Raw genomic sequence first — 14,159 nt, 5'->3', positions numbered from 1 at the left:
CTCAACGTTGTTGACTTGGGTCAAATTGCCATGTCAGATAAAGCCATCCCGCTATACTGTTATGGATAAGACCCGACAACGGTAGCGGTCTAGAGCAGAGGCTGAAGGATGGCCCCCCAACGGGCGGAGTCGGCAAGGGTGGTGACCACGCAATGGGCGGCACGAGGAAGGTTGCCATGGTGGAGCTTATTGTCGTCCGCGGTGCCGTTGTCGCTAGGACACAGCTGGCACCGAGGCAGTGGTGGCAAGGAGGTGACTACGGCGGGTTTCATTATGTTTCCGTTAGCAACCCTATAAAATGGTAAAAGCTGATAAAAACTTTTGCTATTTACGTCAACTTACAATAATTTAGTATAAATAGCAACATACAAATTAATGGAATTAAATTTAAAAATGTACTGTTTGTTTGGCTTTTTTTAAAAAAATATTCGGTATGCAAATTGTTTAACGAAAATATACCATCGATCTCGCTGAACCGTTGCACGGAAATGATTAAATTGAGCGCTCTCGCATTACCGGCGAGCGAGACCGAACAATCAAATTGATTAATTATCCTCACTAATGATTAATAATTATCAATTAATCGTTAATTATAATAATTATTCCTAATTATTAATTAATTATTAATCGGGTAATTAGTTACTAATTAAACAACAGCTCACTGGGCAAAACATTCGCTGTCGCACAAGGAAGGAAGTAGCGAGACCGTTCGCTGTCGAATATTTTTTTAAAAAACCCAAATGAACAGTATATTTTAAATTTAATTCCAAATTAATGTAAGCTAATAAAAAGAGCAAAAATTTTAATCATCATTTAACAATTCGTAGAAGTAAAAATGATCTTTTTATAATACTTTAACGAATAATTGCTAATGAAAACCTAACAACGATTATATTTTTGGGATAAATGTGCTAATATGATGGTATTTTCAAAAAGTTGGATTCGTTGATAGCATTTCTTAGATTGGAGCGCTTATCGATGATATTTTTTAGATTTCTGCTACTTACTGATTAATAAAACATACCCATGTTTTGCTATAAAGTTGATGCCCACTAACTTTTAAATCTCAACATGCAAGTGTACCATATCATCATCTATTAGCAATTATTATCTATGGTATTTTAAATCACATGCAAGTGCGCCACATCATCATCCATTAGTAATTATTATTTAAATTATTTTAAATATCATGCAAATATGACATACGTTTTATTTTATAATTTTGTTTTATTTTCAGAATTCAATATCGAAGCAATGCCAAGTCGTTATCTTCACATCATTTTTATATTATTTAAACGTATACATGTACCATTTCTATAATATGTAACATGTGTTCATCAATATGTTCTGTAGCAAAGCGTGGGATATTAACTAGTAAGCTTATTAAAGGCCCTGTTTCTTCCAGCTTAAGATTATTACAATCTAGATTATTGGGTCAGATTACTATAAGCTAGATTGTTATAATCTGTAGTAGAATAAGCGGTTAGTTGTTTTTTTCTAGATTATTAGAGTCTAGATTATTGGATTTGCAAGTCTAAAGAAGGAGTGGGGTGGTATGGTGAGTAATTTTTCACCAAATAATCTGGAAAAAAGCTCATCTAAATGAGCTTATCAAATTATAATAAGCTAGGCTTTAGATTATAATAAACTACTTTAATAATTTGTCTGTTTCTTTCAGTTTACTTCCAATAATCTATATTATAATAATCCTAAATTGAAAGAAACCGGCCTAAATGGAGAGGGCATGAACCCACGGTACGCTTTCGTGAATGGCACCGTGTTATGCGAGGCTGCGCCTCCACCGCGGCCAATACCGTGACCGTGAGCCCCTGACTCTCCGCTCGTAAAGTCGTCGAGCGGCGACGTACGTGCTGCTGCTGCCACGTCCTTCAACGCGACGCGAGCAAAGTCCTGCGACTTTTTGTCGCGGTTTACCGAGAAATGCCAAATCAGCCGCTCCAAGTGGATCTCGTTGCCGCCCGCCGGTGTCAGGCATATCACCATTCACCTCACCTGCGCCGCTGCGCGGCCTCTCTCGTCGGCTTGCACACCGCGGCAGATTCCCTCCCGTCTCTACCAAAACTCTTGTCGCGTGCACAGCGAAGCAGCGCGTAGCGTAGTACTAGTAGGACTGTAGGAGTACTAGGTGGTAGCGCCGTGTCCAGACGTCCAGTCCAGAGTCCACCACGAGCGCCCGGCCCCCCTCCCCTCCCCGCCCGATCGATCGCTGCACGAAACTCACCCAAGCAAAAACGCGCCATACACCTGCACGCACCGTGCCCGTGCGATAGAGGCGCGCACCCGCACCGGCTCACCGTCACCGCATATATCCCGGCTGCTCATCCGCGCGCGGAAATCCTCTCCCAAAGCCGTGACGCGGCGGCCCCTGCTCGATACATGCGTGCCTCACGTTCTCTCGTGCCAAAACAACGATTCTAGCAGGATCGATCGGTCTGGGTGGCGTGCCGCCGCTCCCCGTGCGACGAGCCCATTCGCCCCCCCGTCCGATCCGGGCTTGTCAGTTGTCACGGTACAAAACGCTCTGCCCCGTCGCCGCCGCGCGATCGGGACAGTGCACGTCACGCGCGCCATACACCTGCACCCGCACGCGCGAGGCGCACCCCGCACCGGGATATGGATATCTATTCCCCGGCTTATCCGCGCTCGCGCGGCTGAGCGGCTCACGTTTTCTCGTGCCAAAACGACGGATGGATCGGTCTGGGCCAACGACCCCATTCCCCCCTGTATCTCGGTGCGCCGCCACCTAACAGCTTTAACAGCTTAACAAGTCACAGTAACACGCATACCGTGTGCGCGGCGCGGGCGCAGAGGATCCCGGGGGTCGTTGGGCATTTTGCGCCCTGGGTTTCCGCCTTTCCGGTCACGGGAGCCAGAGCCACTTCTGCCTTCATAAACCCTTCCTCTCTTCTCCTCCTCCTATCTATCCCCCCCTCTACTCGCGGCTGCGGCGGCAAGGCGGCGAGACGTGGGAGAGGGATTTACAGGTAGAGGGAGACGGTGGAGGAGGAGAGGCTGAGGCTAGGAAGCGGTTTCGCCATGGCGAGCGTCGACCCGTCCCGGAGCTTCGTGAGGGACGTGAAGCGCGTCATCATCAAGGTGATTTTTGTTTGGCCGCTGGGTCGCAGGAGTCGCCGTCACGGATTGACCTTGATAGATCTAGTTTCCGAGGATTCGTGCGCATCTGCTTGGGCGCTGTTTGCATTGTTTGCGCTCCTCTTCTCCGTATTCGTGAGATTGTTTCTGGATCAAATTTACCGGGCGAGTGTTTTGTTCAGAGTTGAAGACTCGAGAGACGTTTGATTTGGGATTCTCGTTGTTAGATTATCAGGAGTGGGGCTTTGCTTGGGCTTTTCTGTGGTTTACTTGATGTGACGGCCTATGTCGAAGTTGCATCATGGGAAAACTGTTGGCTATTTCGCTGCGGGGCAGCGGATTTCTGTCAGATGGGAATTGGTGGGTGGAATGGCACAGAAATAGAAAAGAGACATAGTATCTTATATTGGAGCGTTCGGCAAATTTCTGTCCCATGCGATCGCTCTCACAAATTCGTGTTTGTTTCATCTGTGACACTTTTTATTTGTTCAAATCCCATGCTTTTTCCAATTTTTTTATAAAAAATATGCGGAACTGGTGAAATAATGTCTGAATTGGAAAGGTGATGAGAATCGAATAATGTAGAATCAAATACCGTTGCTTTTGAGTTTAGGCTTTGGAAAAGCGTTTAGGCTTTAGAAAAGCCTAGCAGTTTTGTGGAACCTCAACGCAATACCTTCAACACAAGATGTACCACTGTACCAGTACATAATAATAATATAATAATAATGTTTTTATCTCTGTGCGGCTAATTCCTTTTTTGCATGACAGGTGGGCACTGCAGTTGTCTCCAGACAAGATGGAAGATTGGCTTTGGGCAGGGTTGGAGCTCTGTGCGAGCAGGTAAAAGAAATCCATTTTTTTGATCTTGTGAGCTGTTCTGCAATGGCTATGTAGTGTTGGATATGTTGGCAGGTGCCTAACCAAAGAAAAGTGGCAATGCAGGTTAAGGAACTGAACTCTTTAGGATACGAAGTGATTTTGGTCACCTCAGGTGCTGTTGGAGTGGGGCGACAGCGACTTAGGTACCGGAAGCTTGTCAATAGCAGCTTTGCTGATCTGCAAAAGCCACAGATGGAGTTAGATGGAAAGGCTTGTGCCGCTGTTGGTCAGAGTGGACTGATGGCTCTTTACGATATGTTGTTTAACCAAGTGTGTTTATTAGTCTGGCATTCAACTTCAACAAAAATGAATAGGTTACTTTTTGTATCTTTTTGTAACCTTGAACTTCTTGCATTGCAGCTGGATGTCTCGTCATCTCAACTTCTTGTCACCGACAGTGATTTTGAGAACCCAAAGTTCCGGGAGCAACTCACTGAAACTGTTGAGTCATTATTAGATCTTAAAGTTATACCAATATTTAATGAAAATGATGCCATCAGCACTAGGAAGGCTCCATATGAGGTATGTAAGTGTGTTTCATACCATACATCTCCTGGAAAAGTATGAAACTTCAGTTTTTGCGTGGTGCTGCTCTTTAGCTGCTACTTATTGTTATACTGCTTGTATGCCTAGCCCTAGGGCCTTGTCAGTGTATATGCAAATAGCCATGACTTTCTAACCACACTCACCTATAATTCTTTTACAGGATTCATCTGGTATATTCTGGGATAATGACAGTTTAGCAGGACTGTTGGCACTGGAACTGAAAGCTGATCTCCTTATTCTGCTCAGTGATGTGGATGGGTTGTATAGTGGTCCACCAAGTGAACCATCATCAAAAATCATACACACTTATATTAAAGAAAAGCATCAGCAAGAAATCACTTTTGGAGACAAATCTCGTGTAGGTAGAGGAGGCATGACAGCAAAAGTGAAGGCTGCTGTCTTGGCTTCAAATAGCGGCACACCTGTGGTTATTACAAGGTAAACAATCTATTCCCTAGAGTATAATGGATATGACTGCTAGCATCAATCAGATGCACTCCATTATATATGTATTGTCAATTTTCCTGTCAAGTGCAACTAGCAATCAGTACCATCTGCAGGTGTTCTGGTTGGATTATGTCATTGCCAGATTTTTTTGCATGAGTTTATTTCTAATGTGAAGATTATTAAGTCCTACAAGACATCCAATCCCAACAACTCCACTTGGCCTCTATTATAACATCTTGAATGAGATGCAGTCCAGTGCTTGAATGTTAGCTTCGTGGCATTAATGGATGAGCTGTTCTGACTTTAAACACCCCTAGTTTACGCTAAAAAAATGTTTTGTTTTGAGACCTATATGACCTTGCATGTTACGTTGAAACTTTGCTTATGATGGTTCAGACATTCAATGCTTGTAATGTACCGCACATCAAATTCAAATGATTATCTTGTTGTGTTGAAGCTAATTATCACTGAGATAACCAAGTTCATGAGTTGCAAGCTATTTTTATCTTCTTAATGAATGGAGAAATAGTTTATTTTTTTCTATCCTTGAAGTGGGTTTGAAAATCGGAGCATTCTTAAAGTTCTTCATGGGGAAAAAATTGGTACTCTCTTTCACAAGAATGCGAATTTGTGGGAATCATCTAAGGATGTTAGTGCTCGTGAGATGGCTGTTGCCGCAAGAGATTGTTCAAGGCGTCTACAGGTATATATCTTTGTCAAATCATACGTAATTCTTGTCCCTCTGTTATGCCCAGTGGAGTTACACACTATTTCAAGTTTTAGCTCACTATTTTTGCTCACCCGTGATACTAGTCTGATACCATATGTTCGTTTGAAACAGAATTTGTCATCAGAGGAACGGAAAAAGATATTGCTAGATGTTGCAGATGCTTTGGAGGCAAATGAGGATTTAATAAGGTCTGAGAATGAAGCTGATGTAGCTGCGGCCCAAGTTGCTGGATATGAGAAGCCTTTGGTTTCTAGATTGACTATAAAACCAGGAAAGGTGGACCCCTCATTTTCCTTGCCAAATTAACTGATTTGTTAAATATCTGACACTTCTCTTTTCTTATGTATGTTTTCTTGTTTAACTCATATTATATTTTATGTTTTTGCAGATAGCAAGCCTTGCAAAATCTATTCGTACCCTTGCAAATATGGAAGACCCTATAAACCAGATACTTAAAAAGACAGAGGTGAATGCCAGCCTTTTTAATAGAAACTCTTTTTAATAGAAATCTGCTATGAGATTTCACAGAAATTCTAGATTCTAGATGATATATCCATAGCGATTTTAACAAAAAGATTTCCCCTTTGCCAGGTTGCTGATGATTTAGTTCTTGAGAAAACATCTTGCCCATTAGGTGTTCTCTTAATTGTTTTTGAGTCCCGACCTGATGCCTTGGTTCAGGTATTTTGTTCTGGCAATGCACTGTGTTCCATTCTTTTCCGGAATACATATACTTCCAAGTAACTAATTTTGTGTCATTGTTGTTAGATTGCATCTTTGGCAATTCGAAGTGGTAATGGTCTTCTCCTAAAAGGTGGAAAAGAAGCTATCAGATCAAACACGATATTGCATAAGGTATTATCCTTTTATCTTGTGGTTAAAATTGCTTTCTGGTTTTGCTTTAACTGTTGTAAAAAACATCGATTTATTCTTTTCTAGGTTATAACTGATGCTATTCCTCGTAATGTTGGTGAAAAACTTATTGGCCTTGTTACAACTAGAGATGAGATCGCAGATTTGCTAAAGGTGTGTATGCAATTCTATATTTTCAAAGCGTTGATACTACCAATTTGGCTAAACCCGTAATACACTGTGCAGCTTGATGATGTCATTGATCTTGTCATTCCAAGAGGAAGTAATAAGCTTGTCTCTCAAATCAAGGCGTCAACTAAGATTCCTGTTCTTGGGCATGCTGGTAAATTCTGTTTGAACTCAAGTTCTTACCACTCTTGTAGCTATGGCTTTATTGGATGTTGAGTTTTTTTTTTCTTTTTGCTATTTCTGACATTCCATATTTCCCCACTGCAGATGGTATATGCCACGTATATATTGACAAATCAGCTGACATGGATATGGCAAAACATATTGTAATGGATGCAAAAATTGATTACCCAGCAGCCTGCAATGCAATGGTATCTATCCAGTTTGCTACCGTGTATAGTATTCAAATAGATTGCTTTTACAGTTTCAGTTACTTTTTGGAGTATCTTTCACTGAATATTTTGGACAATTTCAAATTCTCTTCTAACAATGATGCTCTGGTTGCAATTCTTCTCTGGCATCTGAAAAATGCATTTAGTACTGTTGAGATTATTACAGCCCCTCCACTTCTATCTCATGCAAACTATTTTTATTGATAGATGATAGTTATAACTGCACTTTTGAATTGTTTAAATTGATTTATAACTACTTATATTGTGATTGCATAATGCTTATTCTTACAAAGTAGTAACTTCCCCTTTCCTTTGTAAGAAAATTTAGCTACATATCTTGATAGTCTTCTACTGTTTTCAGCATGTTGATAATTCCACCTTATAATTTTTCTGAACATCATGTAGCCATTTTTTATATTCAGATAACAGCCTATTTTACATGTATGTTCTGCAGGAGACCTTACTAGTTCATAAGGATCTTATGAAGAGTCCAGGCCTTGACGACATATTAGTAGCACTAAAAACAGAAGGTTTGTTTTTCTACTCTCTTATACTATAGAAACGGCTCCCCTCTGAAGCAATTTTGCTCAATACCATCACAAACAGTTGCAACTTTAAATTACCAACCACTGTGATTTAATGGTGATAAATACCATTACAAACAACAAAATATCTTGAAAATATATGAATACAAACGCGACCCTTCTCTTATGGCAACAATTTCCAACCAAGTTTGATTGGTTACATTGTGATTGGTTAACAAGCATGTATATAGAAACTACTTCGATGCTAAAAGCAACCAAAGTAACATGACATAATCACAGATGTAGTATGTTTCTGGATACTGGATTGTTTTTTACTTGTATATACAGGGCCATGATTTTCTCCCTGCTTCTTAGATAATGCTGTATATTTCAGGAGTTAATATTTATGGTGGACCTATTGCGTACAAAGCTCTGGGATTTCCAAAAGCTGTTTCATTTCATCATGAGTATAGTTCTATGGCCTGCACTGTTGAGTTTGTTGATGATGTTCAATCAGCAATTGACCATATTCATCGTTATGGAAGGTACCTAATAGTTGTGACTCCTGTCTCCCCCTTATCCCATAGTACTAGTTGTTTTCTTAAACAAAAAATGAGATTCAATGTAACCCAAATTTCCATATTCTATCTGTTTCAGTGCTCATACAGATTGTATCGTCACTACAGATGATAAGGTAGCAGAGACTTTTCTACGCGGAGTTGATAGGTATGTTTAAACATTAATTCCCTTATTACTTAATGGTTACATTATTTGTTCCCTATTGATGCACAATTATTTTCCTGTCAACTTATGATGAACGGATGTTTAACTAATGTTCTGTTCTACTTCTCAATTTGAACAGTGCTGCTGTATTTCATAATGCAAGTACGAGATTCTCTGATGGGGCTCGTTTTGGATTGGGTGCTGAGGTACTTCAAATTTTACATGCCATTTACCTTTCTTTCTTAATTGCTGAACTTATTGGAATATCTTGAATAGGTTGGCATAAGCACAGGGCGTATCCATGCCCGTGGACCAGTGGGTGTTGAAGGTCTCTTAACTACACGATGGTATGGAATCAATCGTCTCTGTTCCAGTATCTCATCTTGCCTTTTGTATGGCAATTCACCCCGTTTATGTTAGATATACATTTATATGTTGCTTTTGGATCGTATAGAAGGTTAAAAAGTGACGTTTTCCTTGGTGATTTTTATGATTAATTTTGATATGCAGGATCTTGCGAGGGCGTGGGCAAGTGGTGAATGGTGACAAGGATGTCGTGTACACCCATAAGAGTCTTCCTTTGCAATGAGGCAAGTAATACACTTATTGTTTTGAATGTGTGATCTTCTCAAGATTTCCTTCTTCACAGAAAGTGTATTTACCATGTTTACCTACTCAAATGATATGCTATACTTGCAGTTTGGTTAATAAAAACAGTTTCAGTCATATGATATGCTATATGACTCTTTCTTATTTTTATATGTTATATATTAGAGAAGTGGAGATAAATAAACTCATCCTGAAACTACTTTGCAGGTCAAATGCTCCTTTTAGCCTGTTCAGGAGTAGGTGAATATCCTTTTAAGAATGGATTGACTACTTTATTTTGTCGTCTTGTACAAGCATCTTATTGCGGCATTCCGATGGATTATTGATTTTGGGGGTCCCACTTTCAAATGTGACACCAAAAATAAATTCAGTTCTGAGAGCAAGATTTTGGAGGTTCAGCTTCTCCATGTAATAAGTAAATTCAGTTCTGAGAACTTGTGTACCAACGCGCTATGTTGCTTGTAATGAGCGATACTAACATCTGTGATTGCACATATACTAATTGCTATCTCCACTTTTTCAATCATGCTACGACATATCGCCGTGGATGCATATATTTGGTAGTATAGATTCCTCAGCTGAGGCTCTACTTGAGCTTCCCCTTTTGTTGTTCTGATAAACATCACTAATTGTGGGGTTCCGCTTTCAGTTCTGAGAAGGTTCCGCTTTCAAACGTGACACTACAAATAAATTCAGTTCTGAGCAATATTTTGGAGGTTCCGCTGCTCCAATGTTGTAATAAAGTAAAATCAGGCTGTGTTCTTCCCCAAGTTTTTCTAACTCACAAATCTCGTTTTTCGCGCGCACCGTTTTCAAACTGTTAAACTTATAAAAAAATTCTATATAAAAGTTGTTTTAAAAAATCATATTAATCTATTTTTTTAGAAAATAGTTAATACTTAATTAATTATACAATAAAATATGCTTTGTTTTGCGTGCCTCCTCCCGAACGCAGCCAGTTCTGAGAACTTTGTGTACCACATTTTCATTCATGCTAGGACATATCACCGTGGATGTATATATTTGGTACTACTAGCAGATTCAGCTTTTCTTCTACTTTAGCTGCCCCTTTTGTTGTTCCTCCTGGCCGGTGAGAGTTATGGGTTCACATCACTAACCACTCGGCTGTCGTCTACATGAACTGTTCTCTGAAAAACATAACGGATGGAACAGGACACCTTTTTTTTTTTTTTACGTTTTACATAAACACCATCTTGATGTAATAATAATTGCCTTAATTACTTTAGCAATTGGGTTGTTACATAGACTGCTCCGGCGAGCAATGATCACCAGGAAATTTCTTCTGGTGATCCCTTGATCCTTGATCATTTATCCACAAACACAATCACATAACTGCACCCGAGGCTTTCATCAGGTGCTCTTTGGTCAATTTCTACGGCGTTTCCGGTGACAGCAGCAGCTGATCATGCAACCGGCGGCCACATCACGGGGTCCTTGGACGTGTCGAGGGACGTCGGCGGTATCCACTGCCAGAACGCGGCCGGCGGCGCGTAGCTGGTGGCGTACGGCACGTACTTGCCGCCGGCCTGCGCGAACGCCGCCGGATGGTACGCCGGTGCGGCCGCCACCGCCGCGGCGTGGTGCGGGACGAACGGCGCTGGAGCCGCCGGTGTGGCGGCGCCGACGCCCTTGAGCATTTGCTCCAGCCTCTCCCTCTCGGCCTTGAGCCTCGTCTTCTCGTCACGCAGCTCCGACTTCTCGGCCTGCAGTGACAGTGAACTCCTCAGCTCTCATTTCTTCAGGTGAATCGAGTCAGTTGGGAGAGCAACGTGTGTGTCAGCTGCTTACCTTGAGGCTCTTGATGGAGTCCTGGAGCGACTCGTTCGAGCTCTTGAGCTTCTGGGCCTCGGCGCGCAGCTGGCTCAGGAGACGGGCGGCGTCGCTCAGGATGGAGACCTTGTCGGCCCTCGGCGGCTTGCCGGGCTCCAAGATCGCGCTGAGCTCGTTGAACCTGAAGATAATTCAGCCGCTCGTCAGATTTGGTGGCAAATGCTTTGAAGTTTCTTTGTTTTGAACGTGATGTAACTGAAAGTGTGAAACATGCCTTTCATTGAGCCTGTCTCGCCGGAGCTTTTCGCGGCAAGCCTTGGTGCCCGGCGGTGCGCTCGATTCTGGACGAGATCTGCCGGTAGAAGAACAAAAGGTAAGTTAGGGTCATGGGTTTCAACTAAGCAGAAACGGTCCTAGAATTTGTGAATTGTGAATGCATTAGGCGTTTAACATCCGTGATTTAGTAGAACTTTCCTAGCTAATTCCGACCCTTGACTTGATGCTGTAAACCACTGAATCAGCACAAGGGGAAAAACAGGGGCGACTACGCTTGTCAAAACAGCCAGCCTCTATTTCTTTTGTTGAAAGTTTCAGCTTGGACTGCTTAAGTTAATTGAATCAGGGGAACAACGAGCTAACACGAAAACCCAAAACAAAACCCTCAACCCAATCATCCAAAAATAAAAATAAGGTCTGTAAATGTACTTGTTCTCTATCATCGACCGAACTTGCACGTAGTCTGTACTCTGTAGATATTCTCTATGATGCTTTCTATCATATTTTAAATTCAACGACATGGGGGGAACAGGACATGTAATCAGGAACTTTAGTGAGTCATGCATACAGGCTATTTTCACCTACTGCAATCTTTTCCTCTCAATTAAACCGGACAACTTGCCGGCGAACTCAAAGCAGAAATAGCACAATACTATCAGACTTTGGCAGAATTATGTCTCCGCTCCCCAAAAAAAAAAAAAGACAAACCTGAGTTTGAATCCACGATGGGTTTATCTTTTTTTTTTTTGAACGGAAGGAGTAAGTGTTCGGACGTTTACTTCTTCCGTTTCATATTATAAGACTTTCTAACATTGTATGTTTAGAGTCATTAACATCTCTATAAATATAGACAATGCTATAAAGTCTTATAATCTGAAACGGACGGAGCAAGAACAAGAGGAAATTATCAGGGTTCACCTACCTTTTCTTGGAGGCAGAGTTGTCCTGGCCGCCGCTGCCGTCCTCCTTCCTGGGAACGTCGAAGCCCAGTAGCACGCTGCAATCCACGGCAATCCATCCGAATCAAACACCAGCAGAGGTAGGTTAGAGAGGAAGAGGAAGCAGGAGGGGGGAAACCGCACCTGGAGACGGCCGCGGGGTCGTCGACCATGTAGATGAAGTCGGAGCCCTGGATCTCCTCCTCCACCAGCCCGTACTCGAGCAGCCACCCGCTCTGCCCGGCGCCCCCGCAGCTCATCGCGGCCAATCCAAAAGCACGAGCTCTCTCCCTTCCCTTGCTACGCAAAACGCAAACGCAACGGCAAACGCAAGCGAGTGGAGAATGCGATATGCGATCGGGGGCAGGCACGCGCCTCCCCTCCTCCCGCCTTTTTGGCGCGACTAAGCGGCAGCGCGCACGCGAGCGCGACGTGGGTAGGCAGGCAGGCAGGCGGACGACGACGACGACGCGGACGCGCTCTTTCTTCGCTTTGGCTTTGGCTTGGCTGGCTCTCGCGCGCGCGGCGAATAGATAGAAAAAATACTGGCGCAGTAGCAGTAGTGGCGCTGGGTGCAAGCGAAAGGGCGCGGCTTTTAGCTTAGCGGAGCACGGCACGGGGGCCCCGCGGGCCACGGAGCGGATGGTTCCGACGGAATCGCTATTTTAATCGCGGGAGTTGGGTTCCTCTCTCGGTTGGTTGTCTTGGTGGTGCGCGCGGCTTTTATTCCGCGGTTTTTTTTTCTTGTTTTGTTCTTTGCTGTTGTTAATTGTATCGGCTAATCGCCTGCCCGTGGCATGCAGAGTGCGTGGGTGGGTGGAGTCCACACAGGAGTCCGCTTGGGCTGCTTGTGTTTTTAGAACGTTTTTGTAGCTAGTGTTCTAGAAATTTTTCTTCGCCGGAGATTGTGTGTATCGTGGAGGAGATGGGGTCGGGGACAGGGAATCCTGCGAGCTGCTGTAATGTGGTTGAGGGGTTTGTGGTGGTTAACCTCTGTCACACTGCAGATTGTGCGCGTCTCGGTGTACATGTTACTCTCGTTTTGAGTGGTGAGCTGATGTGGTCCATAGTCTTACATGACGTATTCCATGAACACCGTATGCGTTAAGTGGTTGCAGGGATTTTACTTGAAGTTGTTTTTATAAAGGAAAAACCACGTTCATTTTTTACGTTGTTCTGCTTAGTATCCGATCAAATCAGTCGATTTGTAAGACTTGTGAATAAACCGTATATGTTTGTCGTGTTGCTGTACTCCTACCTAAAAACAATTAAGAAGACGGTAAATTAAACCAAAAGAACATTTCTGACCCATTCAAACCTTGCCCTCTTAAGAGTGAAAACTCAAATGTTTTCATATAACTTCCCTCTTAAACACGAATATTAGAGAATGATATAATATCAAATAAATAGAAATGACGATGTTTTGAATCTAAACCGTCTAGCCCACCACCTTATAAAGCTAGTAGGAAGATCTCTAGACGTTCCTCACATAATTTCCCTCTTATGCACGCGGTCCAATTGGCATGAGAATTAGAACAAACTCTTTTATTTGAAATGGTGCCTTGATGCCTTCACGCCTCCATATGTCAATCCCGGTTGGAACACAAAAGATATTTTTACGATTCCAACCTGGAGCGCTCAATGCTCACTTTACGAATTTTGACAGCGTCGTAGTATCAACCAGTACGTCAACAGACGATGCCTCCATCCGCAAGGAAACGACGCAAACGTCTGCGTACGCGCGCGCGCGCGCGCCACACGCGACGACCGCCAGCCTATCTCCTCTCCCGCAGCAAATGCTCGCGCGGAGCGTGGCGTCCTCCTCGCCTCTCCTTTTCGAGACCAAACTATACACCTCCCCACGCACACGCACAGCGTCGCGACATCACCGGCTAGTCATCGTGACCTCACACCCGAACGGCAATCTCCGCCGTTGATCTCTGATCCGACGGACGGCTATTCTCGTAACTGTCTGAAGCATTTGTTCTAAGCTTGTGCTCTAGTGAGGAGTAGAGTAGTAGTGATGATAGGTTTAATACTTCCTCCGTCCCATAATATAAAGGATTTTAAGTTTTTGCTTACAATATTTGACCACCCGTTTTATTTAATTTTTTTTAAAATTATTATTTATTTTATTTGTGACTTA

The 14,159-nt window shown here is 42.9% G+C and overlaps 2 protein-coding genes across 2 annotated transcripts; one reads left to right on the top strand and one right to left on the bottom strand.

Moving 5' to 3' along the window:
- The first annotated feature begins 2,867 nt into the window (after positions 1-2,867).
- Positions 2,868-9,531, top strand: LOC127772899 (delta-1-pyrroline-5-carboxylate synthase 1). Its single transcript, XM_052298894.1, has 20 exons — positions 2,868-3,117; positions 3,886-3,957; positions 4,060-4,266; positions 4,357-4,518; positions 4,703-4,980; positions 5,542-5,692; positions 5,831-5,995; positions 6,108-6,185; positions 6,311-6,400; positions 6,488-6,574; positions 6,659-6,745; positions 6,818-6,914; positions 7,028-7,131; positions 7,607-7,682; positions 8,071-8,221; positions 8,334-8,402; positions 8,539-8,605; positions 8,676-8,746; positions 8,910-8,989; positions 9,216-9,531. Exons 1-19 carry the CDS (start codon positions 3,058-3,060, stop codon positions 8,986-8,988), a joined length of 2,151 nt encoding a protein of 716 aa, XP_052154854.1. The 5' UTR covers positions 2,868-3,057; the 3' UTR covers position 8,989; positions 9,216-9,531.
- Positions 9,532-10,222: 691 nt separating this feature from the next.
- On the bottom strand, positions 10,223-12,592 carry LOC127772900 (transcription factor ILR3-like). The gene is made up of 5 exons (XM_052298895.1): positions 12,158-12,592; positions 11,998-12,072; positions 11,074-11,151; positions 10,818-10,980; positions 10,223-10,732 (listed from the first exon to the last, which is right to left on the bottom strand). The coding sequence occupies exons 1-5, from the start codon at positions 12,271-12,273 to the stop codon at positions 10,433-10,435; spliced, it is 732 nt and encodes a 243-aa protein (XP_052154855.1). The 5' UTR covers positions 12,274-12,592; the 3' UTR covers positions 10,223-10,432.
- Between the last annotated feature and the right edge of the window lie 1,567 nt (positions 12,593-14,159).

The sequence above is a fragment of the Oryza glaberrima genome, chromosome 5 (genome assembly GCF_000147395.1).
Source record: "Oryza glaberrima chromosome 5, OglaRS2, whole genome shotgun sequence".
Taxonomy (NCBI): Eukaryota; Viridiplantae; Streptophyta; class Magnoliopsida; order Poales; family Poaceae; genus Oryza; species Oryza glaberrima.
The sequence above is the reverse complement of the archived record's forward strand: the minus strand, read 5'-3'. Positions and strand labels throughout refer to the sequence as shown.

Coding starts and splice junctions, on each gene's coding strand:
- LOC127772900 (XM_052298895.1), bottom strand. CDS start 12,273: ATGAGCTGCGGGGGCGCCGGGCAGAGCGGGTGGCTGCTCGAGTACGGG. Junction 11,152..11,997: donor AACTCTGCCTCCAAGAAAAG/GTAGGTGAACCC, acceptor TTCTACCGGCAG/ATCTCGTCCAGAATCGAGCG. Junction 10,981..11,073: donor CGAGACAGGCTCAATGAAAG/GCATGTTTCACA, acceptor AATTATCTTCAG/GTTCAACGAGCTCAGCGCGA.
- LOC127772899 (XM_052298894.1), top strand. CDS start 3,058: ATGGCGAGCGTCGACCCGTCCCGGAGCTTCGTGAGGGACGTGAAGCGC. Junction 6,186..6,310: donor AGATACTTAAAAAGACAGAG/GTGAATGCCAGC, acceptor CCCCTTTGCCAG/GTTGCTGATGATTTAGTTCT. Junction 7,683..8,070: donor AGTAGCACTAAAAACAGAAG/GTTTGTTTTTCT, acceptor TGTATATTTCAG/GAGTTAATATTTATGGTGGA.